A 22596-nucleotide genomic window follows, 5' to 3' on the forward strand; every position below is an offset into this window, starting at 1 on the left:
CCAGGCCTACGGTGGACAGAAAGTCAGTAACAAGAATCTTTACTGCATGTGAACGCAGAAGCCAGTTTTTTTTATTAGTTGCATTGTGGAAGTCTCATTCAACAAAATTAACTGGTTCAGGTAAACAGCAGATTAGACTCAAAGAGAAAATTCAATGAATTCGAAGATGTAAGGAAATCATAGAGACCACAGCACAGAGTTGGTAAAGACAAGATATAAGATATTAAGGTGTGGGCACTGGACTGTTGAAATCTTCTAGGCTGGGGAGATAGAAAACAGTGGGAGGAACAATTATTCTTAAAAGAAAAGCAACTATCAAAAGACTCTAAAAAGTGGGGAAAAAAAGTAGTAGCCTGGGTAGGCACTTTGGAACTTGGGGAATAATCTGGAAGTTTCCTGGGGTTTTTCTTTTGCCACCTTTTTACTTTCTTTTGGCTTGGGTGCAAGGAAAACCTTTAACCTGAAAACAACAATGGGTGCAGATAAAGGGGAAATAAAGAGCCTGTTTTCATGAGCTAAAGGAATGGGAAAAGGGTGACCTATAGGAAAAAACCCATTTGATTACACACACCCCTCTTCAGCTGAACATCCATCCCCCTAGGCACTGGATGTGGCCAAGACTGTGAGGAAACCCTGTGGAACATCCCTGCCCTGTACTGAGTGACCAGCTGCAAAGAGGCAGCACCTTAACCATCCCAACTAGAAGCTGAGGGGAGGATTACAAAGAGAAGGGAGCTGGAGAAATCTTCTTTTAAATCTGCGTATGAGGCCCTGGACTATGCATGAAATTGACCATAATCACAGCAAAATGAACTCTAAGAGGACTACTGCCCAGGTGTCAGGTTGGTTTCTGGGTAGCATCCAAATGGACGAAGACCAGAATAGCACTGCAAAGGCTTTGAAAATTGACACTGAATCACAGAAGTGGGCCTGAATCCCGTGGAACCTAAACAGTTTGCCTTATAAAATAGAAGATTTAAATAGGAACAAGATTCTGTTAATACCCAAAATGTCTAGGATCCAATGCAAAATTACTCATCATATAAACCAGGAAAATCTCAACTTGAATAACAGACACACGGAAGACCCAAATAGAAATTTCAGAAGTAAAAATACAATAACCAAAATAGAAAAAACTCACTGGTTGGGCTCAGTAGCAGAATATAGATGACAGAAGAAAGAATCAGTGAATCTGCAGATAGACCACAAAGAACTATCTTATCTGAACAACAGAGAATAGAAAGTGAGTAAAAACGGACACAATCTCAGACTTGTGGGACAATGACAAAATTAACATTTATATCATTAAAGTTCCAAAGGAGAGAAGAAAAAGTGCAGGGCTGAAATCACATTTAAAGAAATAATGGCTGGAAACTTTCTAAATCTGACAGAAAATAAAATTTAGATTCAAAAAGCTGAATGAACCCAAAACAAGATAAAACTAAAGAAACCATGCTCAGTCACATCACAATTGAATTTCTGAAAATTAAAGACAAAGAAAAAAATCTTTTAAGAGGCTAGGGAAAAACAACACATTACTCAAAGGGGAACAATATTGAGTAACAGTTTCTTTGTTTTTTTTTTTTTAATAAAAAACCATGGAGGCCCAGGGCTTGACTGGGGGAGAAGCCACTTCATGCTCATTCAGGACCCTGCTGGCTGTTGGCTGGAGACAATGTTTTCTTGCTGTATGAGCCTCTCCATAAGGTAGTTCAAAACATGGCAGCTGGCTTCTCTCAGAGTAAGCAAGAGAAGGTGCCCAAAGTGGAAGGCACAGTACCTAACTTTCGAGGTGACATCCTATCACTTCTATTCATTACATTACATAAATAGGATGAAAGGATTCCAGCCCACACTCAAGGAGAGATTATGATGATCTATTATAGGGCATGAAGACCAGGAGGTAGAGATCACTGAAGACTTCTTAGAGGTTGCCCACCACACTACCAAACAATTTTATCAATAGCATGTAGTCAATTAATTTGGATAGTAAAGAATTCAGTTTAAAAGTAGTATAAATTCTAGTTCCAAAGTATTAAAAAGATCAATTAAATTCAATTTCTTGTCCACTGTTAGGCTGAGGAATTTAGGAATGCTATCAGTCAGGATAGGCTGGGTCATGCTGTGTTAACAGCTCAAAACCCTTAGGGTCTTCAATATTTACTTGTCACTCTTGTTGCCTGTCTATCACAAGTTGGCTGGGGACCCTACTGATAGAAAATCTCTGTGTGCTACTGGTCTCCATGCAAGGGGAGAGAAAACTCTGGAGTGCAATTAAATGCTCTGCCCAGAAGTGACCCACAGCATTTATTACAACTAACTGACCAACTGGTCACATGGCCCTGGCCAACCACAAGGGGGCTTGGATGTGCAATCGTAACACGCGCAGGTGAGAGCCAGAAATACCTGCTGAACAGTACAAGTGACTACTTCAGTCTGTTCACTAAATTTTCAACCTACTCTTGTCTCCTATAGAAACTGCAAACCCTCTAGAATGGTTACAGTGAAATCAAAGGACAGAATCAAGTGTTAGTAAGAATGTGGGGCAACCTGAACTCTCATACAGTACTGGTAGAAATGTAAAATTGTATAAACTACTTTAGAAATATGTCTTTGTTTTTCCTAACTCATTAATGAAATTGGTGGGCTCTATGTTAAGCACATTTAATTTTATAAGAAATGTTAAATTATTTTCCAAAGACAAAAGGTTTGCAACAGTTCCCCTTGTAGTAACAAAATCCTGGAGACAACCCAAATATTCATCAGTAGATGAACAGACAGATCGCAGGATATTCATATATAATGGATTATTCAACAATACATTCAAATTCTGGCAGTGTCCATTCTGTTTTGTCTGTTGCATTTTGTTTCCATAATCATGTTTATTTACAAGAATTTTAATCTCAAATTATTCTTAGCAACAGCAGCTTGCTCTTATTCCATCAATACAATGCAATTTCATACTTGAGGATACGGTTGTAAAACTTATTCTTTCCTTCATTTTTTCAGTAAGTCATTTCTTTCAGCCTGCTTGGTCCTTCTAGCTACCACTTGACTTCTCGTGTCCACTGACTGGTGTTTTTGTTTGTTTGTTTTCTGTGTAGTGTGTGGTTAATCCATGTTACTCAATATCAGTTCTTTCAGATATAAAGGTCAGGTGTGGGGACCAGTTACAGTGTGAGCTGGTGATGAGTGGGCCGTCAAGCTCAATTCCCTCAAATCAGGTAGACAGTCAGGAGCTCTATCTTCCAGGGTGTCCTGAGGAAGAATGGGGAAAGGTTTGGTCCTTGATGGGCAAGTCAGAGCAGATCTCTGTCCTGCTCTTACAAGTAGGATTGATTCTAAAATCCAAAGCTTTAAGCTTTATATAGGTAGGACCCTTTATGTTAGCCAAACTGTCACAATAGGGTTGAGAGAGAGCTAAGGGTGTTTTCAATTGCTAGCTTCTAGAAGATTGCCTAATATGCTTAACCATACTAGCATGCGCATATTTGTTGAATGAACCATATTACTGAGTTCTAAAACTAGAGGCTCTGCCTACTCTAATTAGAAAAAAGAAAAATCCTACCCTTATGAAAGTAGCTGATATATGATATTAAACTGTGAATTAGTGGAACTTACGATGTAACAGCACATCAACATTTGACAATACTGGTACTTCATATTCCATTATGGAAAATTTGTCTCCCAATTTTAAGCTGGAAAGTCACTGGAATAACTGTTTGGAAAAGAATCACAACTACATTTTTTTTTAGATTTTCGGTACGTATGTTAACAATCGTGTACAAACTGAAATGTCTGTGTACTGATCCTCAAAACAACCAGTAAAATCTCAATTATGAAAGAATTTCTTGAAGCATAAAAAAAAAAAGTAGCTGAGTGCTTAGTAATCACTAACCTACTAAATGTAATAAAATCCAGTAAAAATCTTATCTTTCAAACTTAAGCCTAAGAGACAACCCGATATTATGTACCATGTGAATGACAACTACACCACTTATGAAGAACTCTTGCTCCCCACCCCTCAATTCAAATCTTAATCTGGTTACTCTTGAATTCTAACTATCAATCTACAGAAAATAAAGAGAAATAGGTAAGACTATACTGCATAGTTATAATTGGCAAGATCTAGGCTCCAGATGTTAGGCTCCAGAACAATTTCAAAATGCAAATTGTAAAAGGTGAAGGAAAAAAAGAGTTAAGGAAATATACACAGATTAAAGATACTTAAGAGCAATTAATAGGAGATAGCAATTAATAACAATGTAAAGTCCTTATTTGGATCCTGATTCAAACAAACTTAAAATATTCATGTATGACATTTGAGACAATGGAAATTTTAACTAATATTTACTATATATTTGATGATACAATTACTGCTAATTTTTTTTTTAAACACGGGTGATCATGATACTGTTGTTATGCTCTCTGTAAGTCTGTGTCTCAGTCCAGATACAAACTGAAATATTTATAGAAACCCCCCCACAAAATTGCTTAGCTTTCAGACATTCTTGACACTTTTGAACATGTTAAGCTGTAATCAGCTTTTTTCCCTAGCCTACCATTTTATAGCAGCGACAACATAGCATTGCCCATACTATAACTATTGGAATCCCTTATTTTGCTAACGAAAGTGGTAGAACCAGTTCAAGTAGCTGAAACTGGGAGGTATTCCCCACACGTCATGCCAGAGATATGGCCAATGCCAGAGGGAATAAAATACTAGATGATGTAATTTGATGATTCATTTTCAATCTAATTTAAACTTGATTCTTCAAAATAAAAATGATTCCAATAAACTTAGTACTCAGTGACGGTAGCTCCAATCACTCTGCTGGCTATGTTTCCCAGAACTTGATTTTGAATTTAATTGAATGCAGAAAAAACACTGAAACCAGTTTGGCTAATATTCAAACGTGGCCTATAAGTAGACTGCCAGGCCTGGACCCAGACTGCCTTTACAGCCTCTTCCTTGCTGTATGAGCTTTGCCAGTTTCTTAACCTTTATAAGAATCCTCTTAGGATTGTCAGTAGGATTAAATGAATACACATGAAAAGGTACAAATGCAAAGCAAATATTCAATAAATATTGGCCATATTTATGACTATGAATTCAGGGGTAGGAAAATTGATTAGATAATATTAAAACTTTCCTCTGATGAAAATTTAACAATATAGTTTCAGACACTAGAGTTGTTTTAGAATATTCTCATATCTGTGAAGTAAGAAGCAATGATTGTGCTAAAACTGAACATAAGACTGAGTTGTTATAGACAAAAGAATAGCCACCAAGTTATTTTTTCCATTTAGTAAAATTAAAAAAAATCAAACCTGAGGTGAAGTCTGCCCCTTAGCACTTAAGATTTTATAGGAGTTCTCGTTACCAAAAATCAAGAGTGAAAAACTACGCAAAATGTCTCGTTCAATAAAAACACACAATGAAATACTTTGGAAATGATCGATTCCTTAAAATATCTACTAAAACAAGCTAGATAAATGTGAAAAAGTAAAGGAAGATGAGCTATTTTTATGATCATAAAATATTTATTAAGGTATACTTTAGGGAATATAGTGAATATAAAATTTAGGGTCACAATATGAAGCAATTTCAGTCCTCTCAAAAAATCAGCCCAGTCCTCAATGCTCTCAGATGTAAAACCACTGGTGAGACTCACTAAAAGCAGTTTGACTAGTACAGAAGAGGCTTTTCATGAACATTTACAACTAGAGTGTCTGAATACCTCTTTTAAGTGCAAAACCACACCACATTACACTAATGCAGCAACAATGCATTCATATTGTTTTCATTAGTCATTAGTAGTCAACTTGCATAAAACACCAGAAAAAAGCACAATGGAGCTCACAAAATGGGCTACAAAATGAACCTGTCCTTGCAAAACACACATTATAATGGAAGAAGACATTAAAAATGTTATTATGCATACTACAGAAGCTGCGTTCATTCCAACAATCTCAAGTGTCACTTCCTTTTCTGTAAAATCAAATTACATGAACCAGGCACAACTAATATTTGGGAGGCAGTGTGTAGCTAAAATTTCATTTAACTAATTATTCAATGATTTAAAAAATCCCCATAAATCTTTTCTGTCCTGAGGTAGTTGCAAAATAAATCATAACGTGGATATCAACTAGAGCTGAGGCTTTGACTTTTTTACTCATTAAAACTAGTTGTTACTCCGAAGAACTACCTTTTGATATTTAAAGACAGTTGAAAAATGGGCCTCTTACTACACACACAAGATGATGGCTACGTAGGAAAGAGGATTAGCTGCTTCAGAATGTGAGAGATATGGTCCACCACTGCTTCCACCCCACCCCCCACCCCAACCATTTTAGATTCTTTATTGTCCAAAAAGCCACTGGGAACAACACAGTAGAAGCAGACAGATCATCGTCCTTTGCTGTAGCCAGGGAAGAAAAGGTCAAGTAAACTCTGCAGAATCTCATTGGGAGTCATGATGTAATTCTGGCCAAGATCATGCCGGCAAGCAGGGCAGGAGAACACTTGAGCCTTAAAGGAGCGCTGTAAGCAATCCTAAGGCAAAACCAAAAACAAAGTAGAACAAAATAAAAACACACACCTACTTTCATCTGAGGACAAAGCATGTAGAAAAGTACTCAACAACTTAGGTTTATAAATAGAAACTAGAAACTTACTGTTTGGCAACAAGAGAAACCTAAAAGACGAACAACTGCAAAGGCCTGAATCTGCACTATGAAAACTGACCTACAGACGTGGTTCAAGTTCCACCTCTAGCACATGCGGTGAGACTTCAGGTAAATGATAACTTTTGTACATTAACTTCCTTGTCCAGTAAAACGAGGGTGTTAGAATTCTGCATGGGTCCCACTAGCCTCACTTTCTAGGTTGGATCTTAATCCTGTTCTTTCCTGATAGAGCACTAAAGAAAAAAAACAATTCAGGAAAGTAAAACTATCTTATGTATATATTTTATCAAATCACCTAACATATAATGTGTTCTCCCAAAATACATTTAGCTCTACTAAATATATTACACAGCTGACTCAAGGTCAAACACACACACATATGTGGAAGGTTTTTTCCATTTTACAAAGGAAACTAAAGTTGAGAAGTTAGGTCAGGGAGCACAACCACCAAGCAGTAGAACAAGAGTCCAAAGTCGGTTTGACTAAAATTCAAGTTTTCCTTTTACACCACACTGATAACACAATATTCAACTCCTCTGGGCACGCTGCCAGATAGAATCTGTTCTCGATTCCATTAAGTACATGAAATTATTTCAGTTTGCACTATAATATATGACACATACATAAGCTGTAACACAGAAAGTAGCAACAACACCTTACTTTCTTTTCTAGTCCAACCCCTCCTCGATAATTTCAAACATGATGGAATGCTGACTATACACATCTGAATTACTATAAAATTAAAACATGCATTCATCACCAAGATATAATTAAATGCTTCCTAACCACCCAGGTTCCTTTATTCTGCTTCATAAAAAAAATGCTTCTTCACATGCTATACACAGGTTTGGAGGACAGTGTCCCCTCTGGCCTAATGAGGGAAAACGAGAAAGGAATTTTACTTACTTTACAGACATTGTGGAGGCAATCTGTTGTCACAGGCTGGTAAACTAGCTCCTGGCAGCAGACACACATAAAAGATTGTTCCAATTTTTTCAGAAAATTCTAGAATGGTACCCAAGGGGAAGAAAAAAAGTTAGCATTTCATAATATATTAATAGCATTCCAAGTGATTGAGGGAAAAAAAGTATCTTAATCACACCTATTTTCTATTAAGAAAAACAAATCAAGGAGTGACTAATTACAAGCAAATGTGTAATAGAAAATTGAAGAAATCCCTTCCATAAGATAAACACGTCAGTTTTAAATCTTAGGACTGGGCTGGAAAGGTTGCAAAGTCAAGACACATAGCTTAAAAAAATGAATGCCCTCCCCTCCAAATCTCATATTCCAGAGAATACTATTTTTCACTTAAAAAAATCATAAACAGGTTGTCTCAAGGTCATTAAATACAGAGCTCTCTATCTTCAAAAAGCTACATAGTATTTTAGTATATGAACATGTATTATCTATTCAAATTTCTGCTTTTATAAAACTTACTTATTTTTTATGCTAAAAAAGATTTTAAAAAGCACTTAGCAAGAATACTCTATAGTATCTAAGACTCCAAGGAATCAGCATTTGTTTCTCTAGGATAGTTTTCTGTGATATTTTGCCTCAATCTAAAAATCTCGTATTTTCCTGGTGCTAATGTTTATTCAAATTGAGACTAAATGATAGAAGGTAGAGCTATCTAACAGCAAACATGATCAGATGGGTACTTTATGATCTTCAAAAGCCATTATTGGGTTCCATTTTATCCTGTTTGTTTCTTTTAAACTAGAAGGGTAAGTATTTTTTGAAGTCACCAGGATAATCCTCCACTCAGTTATTTTTTGATAGTAGGGGAGTGCATTTTATGTTCATTCTTTATGTTAATAGAAAAACAATCTATAAGAATTTTAAGTAAACAAAAATAAACCAAAGATTCATTTCATAGTTTTGTCTTGATACTAACTTATTTATGAACATGGATTATAAAGGTCAAGTGAATTATCGATGACGTACTATGCAACACATTAGAAGACTGTACCAGTTAGGGGGAGATGTGGAAGAGAACTAAAATGTAATAGGAGGTACCTTCTCTCTGACAAAGTACTTTGTTAGTGACTGGTATTTCCCCGGCACCTCCGTGGGGCCTGTAATATGTGTCTAGTATCAGCGCTCTGAGTTCCTGCACTGTGCTAGGCACTCATCTACACAGCAGTGATAAAAAGGCCAAGTCTCTGCTCTTGTGGAACTTTATATTCCTTTAAGAGAGCAATTTCAGTTAGTAGTAACTGAGGAAACAAAGCAAATTAAAGCTACAGAGTAAAGAGTGGCTATTTTAGAAAGGATAGCCAGGGAAGGCCTCTCTGAGAAGTGTAATACTCTATAGAGACTTAAAGGGTATGAAGCAATGAGCCACATGAAGACACAGAGGGAAGAATTCCAGTCAGAGACAGCACATGTGTACAGGCCTAGGAGCAGGAACAGGTTAAGCGTGTGCAAATAGCACAGAGGTCACTGTGGTGAAGCAGTCTGGGCCTGAGAGAGTAGTAAGAGGAGAATGCAGAAGCAGGTAGGGATGCCAGAGCATAAAGGACCTTGGGAAGCTGTCTGGATAAAAACATACATACGTATAATATATGCATTTATTTAAAAGTCACCTTTGGCCAACACCTAATTTTTCTGGTTTACTAAATTTGTTCCTGGCTTATCTGGAAAAAAAAAAAAGGGGCATGATACCTACACAGGGCAATAGTACATAAATGTCCAGTGTAACCACTAGCAGCAAGGTCAGTTACCTGACCTAGGTATGTAAAAGCCTGCCCTCAGGGAACAGGATTTTTTATTGGTTTGGTTTGGTTTTTTTGCTTGTTTGAGACTATCAATTGTTGACTTCCATATAAAAGTTTTATTGAAAGAAGAGGTTGAAAAGTATATTTATTTGCATATACTTACCAAGTCTCACAGGATTCAACCCCTTTGATAATTTTTTTAAACTGATAAACAGGATGTATTAAAAGCCTCAGACTGAAGCCCAATACACATGCCCAACCCAGACAACAGATATGCAAAAGAGAACTTCTGTGTGCACTCAGGCGGCTTTATCCTTCACCCATATTTGCTACTTTGTCTTCTGCCTACTCACAGCTGGAACTCACCTGAGTTGTCACTAACCAGCTGTATTCTCTCCAGAGAATAATGGGACCATGATCAACTGCTTGCTGTTTCTTACTTGCTGTCTGTGAAAATGAGTCTTACCTACCAGAGCCAGACTCTCCACATGCCTGGGTCTTTTGGCTAATGAGCAAGTAACACTTCTCACAGAGCTAACTCACTTTCCTTCTGTCCTCCAGACATGTAAGTCTCATCCTACCCAAGGACAACCCTAAATATCACATTTTTAGACAAAACAAACAAAAAAACCAACTCCAGTATCAATCCAAAGAGTAGTTGACAAACTTTATTCATTTCTAAGTTTAAAAATTATGTCAAGAAGTTTTCATAGTGATGACTAATTCTCAAAAAAAAAAGCAATACAAAAACTGAGAGTTCCCTCTAAATCTAGATAAAAGGCACATACCGATATGCATTAACCTCATTTTAGATATACAAGAAGTTCTGACCAATGCAGCGAGTGAAATAAAGGAAATATTGGAAGGAAGAAATGGATGACAAAATGGAATTTCAAGATACTACAGTTCACCCACAATAGCTGCACATCACATACTCTGAGGGAAATAAAACAGAAAAGTAACTATATTGCACATGACAGAGGCTAATATCTAAGAAAATCTAAGAACCAAATTTATAAACAAAATTAGAGATACAACAAAAGCAGTGAGCAAAGCATAAATAAACAATTTATATTTCAAACCCCTAGTTTTTGGGATTTGGTAAGAAAACTTCATTGCAAAACACAGCTTAACACAAAACCCCCTTGTAATTCCTTTCACTTTAAAACTTTATGATTACCAAAAAAATGGAACAAAATCCAAAACATGAAATACTTAAATAAATCAATGCTGGTTTATTTACCCCTACGTTGAACATGTAGGCATTGAAAATTGTTCTATTAGGTAACTTTAAACTATAACAAAAACTTCTCTGATGAGTTTTAGATTAAGTTGAACGTGTTCCACAACTGACAGTTTTTCCCATGAATGGCACTTCATCATAAATTATTAATTTCAAGCACAGAGAGCTCAAAAACTAACATCTAAGAGGCCTAAAAGTGCTAAACTGCTGCCTCATTTCTGAAAGGTGGCAGTACTGGGTGAGAAGACTGGATACAAAGGATTATGTTTAACTGACCTGTGAAAATGATAATTCATAGGGAAATTATTTTCCATTATTTGTTAATATTATAAACCTATTAAAAAAATTTTTACATACTGGTCCTTCCACAAGAGATGCAAGAACTTCATCCCATAGCTTCTGGTTCTGATGATCTTCTCTGATTAGATGTTGTTGTTGAGGGGTGAGCTGGAAAGCCTCAACTGCTTCTGCTGCATCTGATGCTTTCAACACTTTGGAGGCACTTGGACAATCATCTAGATTTAGTTAAAAATATATCAGCAGACTACAAGTGGTTATAAGCAGAACTATGAAATGAAAGAGTTAATGGGCGCCAGTAATGGTTAGCTGGAAGATAACCAGCCTAAGCAGCACCTAACTTTCCCAGAGTTTAGGGTATTTTGTTGTTTTGGCTCTGACATTATTAAAATACAGAAAAAACCCACCCCACCCCACCTCCACCCCAACAACAACAACAACAACCCTTCATTTTTCTTTTAATTTTTATTCTCTTACTATTTCTCTTTATCAGAAACGATGTTATTAGGATTTATGTTCTGCAATCATTACCTACCATCTGTAGATGGCCTTTTTGAGGCTCCACTGGCCTTCTTTGACTGTCCTTTAGTCTTCTTCCCTTCCTTATCTGAAGGGTAACCTACTGGATACTGATGAGGGAAAAAAGTGCAATGCAGATTTAAGCTTCACAGAGAAGGAGGGGTTCTAGATCCCGGGCAGAAATTTAATTAGTGGAATGGGGAGGAGCCTATAATCTCCCTAAATTGACAGTACTTACATAAAGTAAAGAGACATTTAAAGAAACAGAATTCAAAGGACAGAAGACTAATAAAATCCCCAATTCATAGTAAAACCATACAGTTTTGACTGTTAAGATATTCCATTTTATAATATGATGATCTTAGTTTCCAATCTACAAGAGGAAACAATTTTTTAGGAGTTGTAACTAGGTGGCTTGAAAAGTTTGAGGAAGAAAACTGACACAACATTGTAAACTGACTAAACTTCAATAAAAATGTAAACAATAAAAAATAAAGTCAATGGAAAAAAAGTTGAGGAAGAAAGGAAAGTAGAAACTAGATATGAAGGTAAGTGAGGATCAACCACAGAGCACAAGAGATGGTACACAATAGATGGGGTTACACTAAATTGTGGAGTCAATCTTAAAACAAAACATCCATTAAGGGCCAAATTTCTATCTCCCAAAATTAAGAGGCAGGGGTGGTTGGGGTGGGAGAGCTTTTAGAAGACCTCAAGCCACTAAATTACTCAATTCTTTGTCAACTAAAAGGTTAGACTTTAAGGAATAAATTCTTCCCTTTTACCCTTGTGTTTTACTGGCTATGTTTTTTTTTTTTTAAGTGCTTTGTGATGACACTCATTTAAAGCTCAATGTTTCAGGCCTCATCAATATTAACTCATCCTAGTCAATTGGTTTACATGCTTCTGCTTACTGTTTCAAATTTAACCTATCTAGAACATTACTTTGCTGAACAGTAGACCTGAAAAAAAATCTTTTGAAAATTTAACAATACGTTTTAAAAATATTTAGTTATAAAAGGAATTACTTTGGCAGTTATTTTAGCAGCTGATGGGTCTCATTTAAACAATTCTATGAGTTTAAAAAGAAAACAAAAACAGAAACAGACTTGCACTAGAAGACACACACTCACCTGCCTGGGTGGTCAGACACTTGCCCATAGTTCAGCCCCTACACATGCAGTGTGGGCAGAGCCAGGGGAAATGACAAAGCTGGTAGTCTTTATGGGAAGCACAGCGATGGGGAATGATGGAGGATGAACTCAAACCATGCTCTGAAATCAGTGTCAGGGATAAAGTCTAGGGTGTACAGGCAGTGGAGGGGGAATGTAGCCATACCATCCATTATGCATACAAAACCAACAAAGTCTATATATGGGTTAACAGCTGAGCATGGGCAAAGGGAAAAAAAAAGGCAAAGCACTAAAGGTGGTGACAGGACAGGGAAGCAGCTTTGAGGGGGAAGAGAGAAAAGGGGTGAGGAGAAGTGAGAAGGGTAGAAAGCAGACCACTCTTATAAGCCACCTCCCCCCTTCCCCTACCAGAGACACACCCCCTGTGCCCTCTAGGATCAAGTTCCCTTCTCAAGGCCTCCTACACCTAAATTTTAGGTACCCCTTTCCTTCATACTTCAAGTCATTTCCAGACTGAACTGAAAATACAGTTGACCCTTCAATAAGGCTGGGGTCAGGGTAGGGCCAGTCTTCTGGAAGTCGAAAATCTCTGTGTAACTTAAGAGTTGCCATCTGCATCCGTGGATTCAGCCAACCACAGATATGCACTGCAGTGTCTGCTATCGAAAAACATCTGTGTATAAACGGATCCGTGTAGTTCACACACATGGTGTTCAGGGGTCAACTGTATTTCACTCTTCATTGTCAAGCCTAGCTTTCCCCAAGCACAATTTCTGGTCAAAGGGGAGTCTGACACCTAGAATGCTACTTCTTTTCCTTCTTGCGTGTGATTTTTTTCCTTTCTTATACTTGTGTGATCTCATTCCTCACCCCTTACAGTCCTCTGATCAACTGCTGTGGGTTATATACAATGTTAATGCATGTAGATAGTACAGAGGCATTATGTTTTCATGAACATACAAGTAGCCTAGACAAATGCAATCCAACCTGTAAACGTAGACATAGTCTCCTTGACCGTTCTATTCCTTCTGAGGTCCAAGGAGCAGGTTCAACATCATCTCTTCTTAAAAGATAGCGCCAAACCAAGAATCCGTGGCTTGATGAAATCTCTGGCCAGTATTTCACCACCTAAATCATAATATTTCAGTACTATTTTGAGATTTAAAGTTGAGACTTATTCTTAACATCTTATTAGTATTTTAAGTAAACTTGGTAGAAGTAAGTGCAACTTTAAAAGATATTTGCTTTGCTGTAATAGTAAATAAATTAAAAGCACTAAAATATTGTTTTAAAAATACTGTTTTGGCCTTATTTCCTAATTATGATAGTTCCCATGTAAGTATAGATTGCTATAAATGTGAAACAGTAACAAGATTGTGCTCATTAACTAAAATAATTCTGCATAATCGTAGATAAAAATGGTGGCAATAGATGCCTTCGTTTTTTAAACAAAGAATGTAACCTATTTTCAAAATTATAATGTGCTCTGCTTTGAAAAATTTATCACAAATGAAGTCATCCTGAAAGATATGTGGAAGAATCAGTATCTACAATGGCTCAGTTACTTAACAGTTTTATCACCGAGAATATGTACTTGTAAAAAGCTTAACCCAAAGTATAACTCTGCCCTTATGGACTTCAGATAAGCCTTAAAAGACAAGTATCAAAGTTAAGAGCTTGCTTTGTGCATGTTACATTTCTAGAAAAAGTAGAAACACCAACTAAGACAGTCTGTTTTCTTGAGCCCACCCACAGTAGAGCAGTTCCCTGTGGCAACCCTGTCTTGAAAGCACAGGAAGAATGACTAACAAGATGTCATGCCAGATAGAGCACCTTATAAATGCCATCATATCTGTTGCCTTCTTCAGGAGCATATTTGCTGATCTTCCTCCCTTTAAAACTGCGTATCACTCTGACTGGCTTACCAGCTCTCCAATTCCGAGACTCTGCTCCAATTTTATCATCCAATGGAGCATCACAGTTTAGGGCCAATGCCCTAAAAAGCAAAACAAAGTCTTTATACCAAGTAATCTTTCTTCAAGTACATAATCGCATCATTAGCTTAATTAAAAGGTGAATTATGCCTTACCTGATGGTTAAGATTCTATGATTCTTTCCATATTATTCCAGATAATAGGATTATGCTTTCCCCCACCAGCAGAGAAGACAAATCAGTTTTCTGATGTCACCCCCAAGCCAGGGGATTGGTTCTCAGTTAGCCTGTAGGGTTCTTCTGAAAGTAATAACATCTGTGCCACGTATAATAGAAAACAACTAGAAATACACGGAATTTTCTTTAAATAACGTTTGTTGAGGGAAGGGAGAAAATTGGAAAACTAAGCAAGTGATTGCTGTAATAGTTATTTTTGATAAGGGAATGAAGTAAATTGCTGGAAGAATGTAGAAAGAAATCCAGGAAAATTAATTTGTCAACAGGTCTACTTTCCACATTCCAGACAACAGAGATTCCCTAAAGTTTAGAAGATAATAAGAACAAGTTCAATATGAGAATATTCTTTAAAGACCTCCAGTTGAAAGATTTAAGTTTAAATAAAACTGAAGCATTTAAATACCTGTGCTAAATCATGACAATAAAGATTTTTGGCTGCTCAAGATCACTACATCTTACTGACGACACATGAACAAGGAGGAACACTGAGCTAAGCAGCACTTGATTTAGCTGAAGCTTCCTTAGTATGGTATACTCACTTAGTAGTAATTAATCAGTAAGATTATCAGATATTAGAAGACCTTTCTTAGGAAAACTTAGTCCTGTGCTCCCCCAAACCAAACTAGAATCTACTTAAAGTTAGTACTTTTCTTCTATGACACCTACATAACTTAAGTGAAAAGAAACCACTGAGAATGTTTAAGGTTAAAAACAAAAAAAGGTATCCTTCGCTTCAATTCAGTAAAATTAGATATGATACAAAGTATTTTTACAGGGTATAGTTCTTTTTATGCATGCTTAAAAAAAAAAAGACCTTAAGACTAAATGACTAATCTACTGTAATATCTTTACCATAGTTAAAGTAAATGAATTTGTGTTTCATTAATTTTTTTTAATAGATGTGGTCAAAGAGTTAAAGCTTACCAAGTTATGTTTTTTTTATCTCAAAGGGAAGATGCACTAAAACTCTGAGAGGCAGAAGAAACGTAGCCATCAATTCTAGGGCTATTATTGGATAGAGACATAGTATCTTCATGTTAATGAGTGGAATGCTTTGGTGCTCACAGTACTTTCCATCATAATGACTGCCACCACTAACTGGCATTATTACCTAACTACTAGTTTCATGTAAGTATGTAAGCTGTTCAAGTTTGTGAAAAGAGTCCAAGAGGATGAGACCAGGCATAACAACAAAGCTTTTCCATTACTCTATCTGCAGCTTAATTGGTTGTCTCCAACTGCCCTGATAAAGGACAGCCAGGTTACCTGCTGCCCTCTTCAGTTTCATAAAGTGGAAGAGCTGAGAAGGAATAGGAACAAACTTCTCAAAAGCAAGAAGCAGGTGTCAACCTACCTCTTAGCAGAGAAACAAATATGAATCAGACCATATACTAGTCAGGAAAGAGTATACTATGGGTTAGAGATAAGGGCCTTTCACTTCAATCACAAGGCGTACTCACAGCTTAATGTATAAATTAACTGAAGGTATGTTAGTCTCTATGTTAAGTCAATCCTACATTGTTCTGAGTCACCATTTCATTTTTACTACCACTTCATTTTCACTACCCTCTTATTAATATAAACATTATTACTACTTGTCAATTATTTTCTAAAAAGACAGTAACATATGATAAACAGGGTATACTTTAATTAGATTCTTCAAAAGCTTGAAAAGAATCTACCATGTACAAGTGCAGGTAGTTACATAGGCAGTTTCATTCAAGCACAATAATACCATTATTGAAGGGAAAATATAATTTTCAGACTTGACAACATGAAAAAGCCCTTTTCCAAATTCAAGATACATTTTCATTGACAAAACACATCAAAATATTTCTAACTCCTTTTAAGATCATTCTTCCTAAAGAGCTGCTTTCTTGTTAGAAAAAGACTGCGTAGGGACTGGACTCTTGCCTCAGGAATGTTTTCACCAGCCAATCTGACCTGTCTCCTCTGCTGGTTCAATAAAATAATCCTACTGTCAGAAATAATACAGAAGGAAGACATAAAAACAGATTCTACATAGCCTGGTATGCAACAAAGTCTTGAAATAATACTGGCATATTCTTTACTTCACATGGTAATCAGATATTAAGGGCATACTACTTAAAACTGTGTGCTTTAGACTCAGGAAAGCAAAAAAAATACTCATTTTTACTCAATACACAAAATACCTTTAATAGTAGGATATAAAAATGTCAACTTTATGAAATGATCACAAAATTACAAGTATGACAAGTTATAATGTGGTCATTGCTAACTGATGGTTTGGGTTAATCTATTATTGGTATCAGCACCCATTTATGAAATAAAACATTTGAACTTATTAAATTTTCTACTCCCATGGAAGCTGGAGTATCATGAATACTTCTGTAGAATAAAGATCAGCACAAGGTGGCTCTTTTTTTTAATGCCTTACAAGCATTTAGTTAGAAAAGGTCACTTTTGTAACTAAGCATTTTCTTTTGTAACACTTAAACAACTTTATATTATTATAAACCCTAAAAGCACCTTGTTCTGACTAAGTTATCTGATATTTCACTTATGCATGTAAGTATGGCTCCCAAACATAACCCTATTTCATATTAGTCGCCTCTCAAAATAAGTTTGTTACTTAAAAAGATAATTCTGTGTTGAGTAGAAAATACCTCTGACCTATGTGGTAGTAGATAAGCCACTTTGTCCTCAATTTAACTTAAATTACATAGTTTCCTTTCTTTCAAAGGTTTTAAAAAGCACATGTAGGAATTATGTCATTTAAAAAATGATATTAAGAAATAAGTTAGGAAGCTTAGAAGTAAATATATACTAATCAGGTAAGATTTGAATTTTAGATATATTAGCTCTCAATTTAAGATTCTCTTGCACAGTGTAAGTTACAAATTATAGTCCTATAATAAAACTTTTACACAAAGCCCAAATTCTAAATAGTCTTTACAAACTAACAATAAAGAATACCTGTTCATGTTTGTTAATGTTTGATCAGCCGATGGTGCACCAATTCTTTTATTACCAGCAAGATTTTTACCACCACTCCCAGTGTATGTGAATTCATCACCTCGGTCCTGCAGGAGAACATTTTTGGCATTAAAACACTAAACTCAGGTATGATTTCACCAATTCTCATTTCAGAGTTAGAACTTTTCATTAGGATGTTACAAACTGACATGTTCTCTCAATGTATCTACCGAAATTAGGCAAAATTCAAATTAAATCTTGTGTGTAATATACCTTCAAGTTGTATAACTTGATCTAAAGATTACACTTTAAAGTTATAGCTTCCAACACCTCCAAACACTGCTATTCTCATGCTACACATATAATCAAATAATCTATAGAATGTTATAAAATAAGGTCTTTTGGGTTGAGAATACTGTTTAAATCCATGTTACAAAAATAAACTTATCAATATTAGGTTGTAGGTTCTTTATAGGGTACCATTTTTTTTTTTTAATGGAGGTACTGGGGATTGAACCCAGGACCTCGTGCATGCTAAGCATGCACTCTAACAACTCCTCACCCCATAGGGCACCATTTTAATAAATATTTCATAACAAGTTTCCAAACAACAGCCTACACCATACCCAAGTCTGCTGCTTAATTTCAAATTCAAAATCCTAACAGCCTGGGAGGTTCCCCACATTTTATAGTCCATGGGTTCACTCAAATTACACTTGGATAAAACAATTAATAAACGTAGAAAAGAATTTGAAAACTAAAAGTTGTATAGTGTTTACTAAATGTAAAAAAAAAATGCCAAAGGAAATGTTAAAAACTAGCTGCAGAAATATTTTTGTAGTAGCTACAAATTTATATTGGTATTATTAATTTTTACCTGATTCGGTATTTTTAAAAAACTGAGAAAAGAAACTGTCAGTATATAAAGTAATTCTACTAACACCATCTAAATAGTGGTTTTTCTTTAATGCAAGATTATTTTAACTAGTTCAGGCTGAACTTACAATAACAGAAGTTTTCTCTACTAAATTTTTGCTTGTAGAAGGTCTATCTTGCATTTGTCTATCTTGCATTTTCCCTATCTTGCATTTACCCTTGGGATTAAAAGTCATAACTAAGATCTCATGATTTTAAATGTTTTTATATATCCAAAAACCTTGAATTCACTTTTTACTTATTCAACCTTGAGATCTGTATTTTAAAGAACCAGATGTAAAGAAATTTCATGTTTAGTGTATACTCCATTTAAAAGAATTCTAAAAAGTACGTCTAGAACAGTCCAGAACACTTAAATTGATCAGATGCAGTCTTCCAAATGGTATCTGGATTGACTTCATAGTGCTCATATTCATAACCCTATCAATTTCTTAAGTTATAATTGTGGTAGTGCTATAAAGGAAAAAGTAGTGGGAACTAGGAGAACATAACAGGGACAACCTAAGTTAAATAGAGTTTAAAACAGAGGAACAAAAATATTTCTGATTATTTTTCAGCAAATAATCATGTAAAAATAGTTAAATTCTATGCCATTAACTCATCTATACTTGAATTCATTACTATAATATACCATGAAGGCAAGCAAATGACACAGACTGGGAGAAAACAACTACTAACTACATATCCAATGAACAGTAAAAACAAACAAAAATCACAACCAAATTAGAAAATAGGCAAAAAACCTGAAGAGCTATACCACCAAAGAGAGACATACAGCTAACAAATAAATTATGTCCAATACTATTAACCATTAGGGAAATGTCAAAACTACAATGAGCTGTAACTACATACCTATTAGAATGACTAAAACAAAGAAAAAACACTGAATGCTGGTGAGGATGCAGAGAAACTGGATCATCATACACTACCGACAGGAATGAGAAGTGGCACAGTCACTCTGGAAATCACTTTGGCAGTTTCCTGAAGAACTAATCATACAACTACCACACAACCCAGGAATTGCACTTCTGGGCATTCATCCCAAAGAAATGGAGATTCATGTTTACAAAAAAACCTACACATAAATGTTTACTGCAGCATTATTTGTTGTAAACAATCCAGATGTTTTTCAATGGGTGAATGGTTACACTGTGGTACATCTATATCCATGGAATACTACTCAGCAATGAAGAGGAAACGAACTACTGACATATGCCACATATGCCACAAAAAAATCCCAAAGGTTGTACACTATAGGATTCTGTTTATAAAATTTTTTTAGTGACAAAATTAGAGAAATGAAGAACAGTTTAGTGGTTCTTAGGGGTTAAGGGGGGCTTGGGAGAGCAGACAAAGTAGATGTGGCTAAAAAGGGCAACATGAGGAATCCTTGTGGTAAGGGAAATGTTCAGCATTCTGAATGTATCAATATCAGTATCCTGGTTGTGATACTGGACTACAGTTTAAGATGCTACCACTGGCAGAAATTGGGTAAAGGACAGAGATCTCTGTAGTATTTCTAATGCTACATGTCAAACCACAATTATCACAAAATAAATTAAACTAAAAAAAATGAGCTCTGAAGAGAATGTGACTACTTCTATTGCAATAATCAATTGCCTCATGTATATACAAAGCAAATCAATACAAAGATTAAAGGCTGCCAACTGATTTACCTTGTAACTTGTATAGAATTGACCACTTCAACATAAAAACTATGCTAAAAGAGATGGATTTGATATATCTTGGACAAAATTTCTGTATTTTACTGAATGATCAAGACAGGTTCTAAAGAACAAGGTTGTATCATGACTTACTACTTCATCTGCAAATCCACCAGCCAGGACAAGAGAATAAGCTCCATCATTACTTCGACCATGAATTCCACCAACATGAGGCCTATGGACACCTGCTTCGCTCACCTATAAAATAAGGAGAGACTCAAAATATTTTTCAACACTTCATTAACTTACATTTACAAAACAGCTTCACATGTTACTGGACCCTAAAAGCCTCCAACTAAGAACTGAATGTCACCCAGAATTCCACATTTTGCTCACAGACTATCCCCCCAACCCAACTATATATCCCGCAGATACGGAGTTTTGCTGACACTCAAAATGGCTCAGGCCTCAAATTCTGAGTTTCAAAATAACTATTAGATGATCATCCTCTTATGTCTATTGGTAATTTCGGCCCAATTTGGGTAAAAAAGAATTTACTATCAGTGGTCCAGATCTCTTTTCTTTTTTCTCATTTCTCATCTTTAATTACAGCACTGTTCCCTAACCAAGAAAGGCAAGAGTCATTTTAGCCTCATTCTTCTGTATTCTTCAAACCTGTTTGGTCACAAATACTGCTGATTCAATCTCCTAAATCTCTCAAATCCATCTTTTTCTACTTTCACTGCTATAATCTTAGTTAAGTTATGAATAGTTAAAATACACCCTTTTTCACTGCCTCCAGTTTTGTTCCTTAAACCCATCCTACCCAATGATCCTTTTAAGAACAAATCTGCTTTTAATTTTCAACTGCTTAACATGTATTAAATGGTCTTATAGTATATCAAGCCCAAGATAAGTATTACACATTACCCTCTCTCAGTCTGGATCCTACCTATTCTTCCAGCCTTATCTCCAGCTTCTCCTTCATGATGCCTATACATTTGAGCCAAAACTACTCAATGATACCCAAACATACTACCCATTTGTAGTTTATTCATGCTATTCTTCTACTTCAATGGCCTATTACTTTCCGCTATTTTTCTTCAATTCTGGCTCACCTAAACTTGTGTCACTTCTTTGTGTGCTTCAAACTCCCTAACAGTAGTATTCTTATTCATTTGTTGATCATACAATTGTTATTAGCAGAGAAACGCAAGCTGAGATCCAAGCCTGTATAGTGGGCTAGGAAGAGGTACGTTAGAAGTTAACAAGAAGCTGATAAGAGCAACAGAACCTGGATTTAGGCCTTGGAAACAGCAGGTACTTTAGAAGATAGGACCACACTCGATTACCAACCTCACCAACCCTGGTAATAAATCTGTGCTCAATCTCCGTCCCTTCCTAAATGCTAAATCAATCCTTCTAGCTGCTAAGGCCAACAGCCTCAAAGTCATCATAGACCATATTAATGGTGCTTTTAGAGTCTGGGAATGAATAATAATCATACAAAAAAGAAGCATAAATAAAAAAAAAGGCAATTAAAAATACACTAAGCGTATCTTATCATTTTCATTTCATATATAAATAATATAGTATATGAAATAATAAAATTTTTTATGTATTAGTATAAAATAAACATATATACTATGTGTTATTTACATACTTTTTATATTATATATTACTGTACAGGTATACCTCAGAGTTATTGTAGGTTTGCCTCCAGACCACTGCAATAAATAGACTGCAATGAAGTCAAACAATTTTTTGGCTTCCCAGTGCATACAGGAGTCGTATTTACACTATATTATAGTTTATTAATAAACTGTACAGTAGTATTATGCCTAAAAATGTACACACTTTAATTTAAAAAATAATGCTGTTGGAAAAAGGGCACTGATAGACTTGCTTGACACAGGGTTGCCAAAAACCTTCAATTTGTAAAAAATACAGTATTTGAGAAATGCAATAAAGCAAAGTGCAATGAAATGAGGTATGCCTGTATTTACAGTATTTTTACTGTATTTATAAAGCCAAACTCATAGTAATTTAAGCCTTGAATATTTAGTCAAAATTACAACCATTGCAAAGATGAGAGGATACAGAGTGAGTATTAAACTAAATGCTTGTTTTCCATAGAAAGAAGTTAGTAAAACCAAAATAAAAAACAAAAGCAGTATAAACATGTTATTTAGAAATAAGGAGGCAATTCCAGAAGAAATAACTTTAAAGTGACTGTCTCTTAGAAACAGAAAATGCGATGAAAAGA

The 22596-nt window shown here is 35.6% G+C and overlaps 1 protein-coding gene across 2 annotated transcripts in view; it reads right to left on the reverse strand.

Annotated features, from left to right (window-relative positions):
* Positions 1–2843: 2843 nt before the first annotated feature.
* The window catches only part of UHRF2 (ubiquitin like with PHD and ring finger domains 2), a 78763-nt gene continuing 59010 nt past the window's right edge, over positions 2844–22596 (reverse strand). Inside the window, exons 9-16 of one of the 2 annotated variants that reach the window (XM_072959472.1) lie at positions 20484–20588; positions 17731–17837; positions 14436–14598; positions 13590–13730; positions 11486–11579; positions 11011–11168; positions 7597–7695; positions 2844–3258 (exon numbers count right to left, since the gene is read on the reverse strand). In XM_072959472.1, coding sequence (XP_072815573.1) covers positions 3154–3258; positions 7597–7695; positions 11011–11168; positions 11486–11579; positions 13590–13730; positions 14436–14598; positions 17731–17837; positions 20484–20588 — 972 coding nt within the window. In that variant the 3' untranslated portion in view covers positions 2844–3153. Of the gene's footprint in view, positions 3259–5522; positions 6557–7596; positions 7696–11010; positions 11169–11485; positions 11580–13589; positions 13731–14435; positions 14599–17730; positions 17838–20483; positions 20589–22596 lie in introns of those variants that run through there. The other variant, XM_006208155.3, reaches the window with a different exon arrangement.

This window comes from Vicugna pacos, chromosome 4 (genome assembly GCF_048564905.1).
Source record: "Vicugna pacos chromosome 4, VicPac4, whole genome shotgun sequence".
Classification (NCBI taxonomy): domain Eukaryota; kingdom Metazoa; phylum Chordata; class Mammalia; order Artiodactyla; family Camelidae; genus Vicugna; species Vicugna pacos.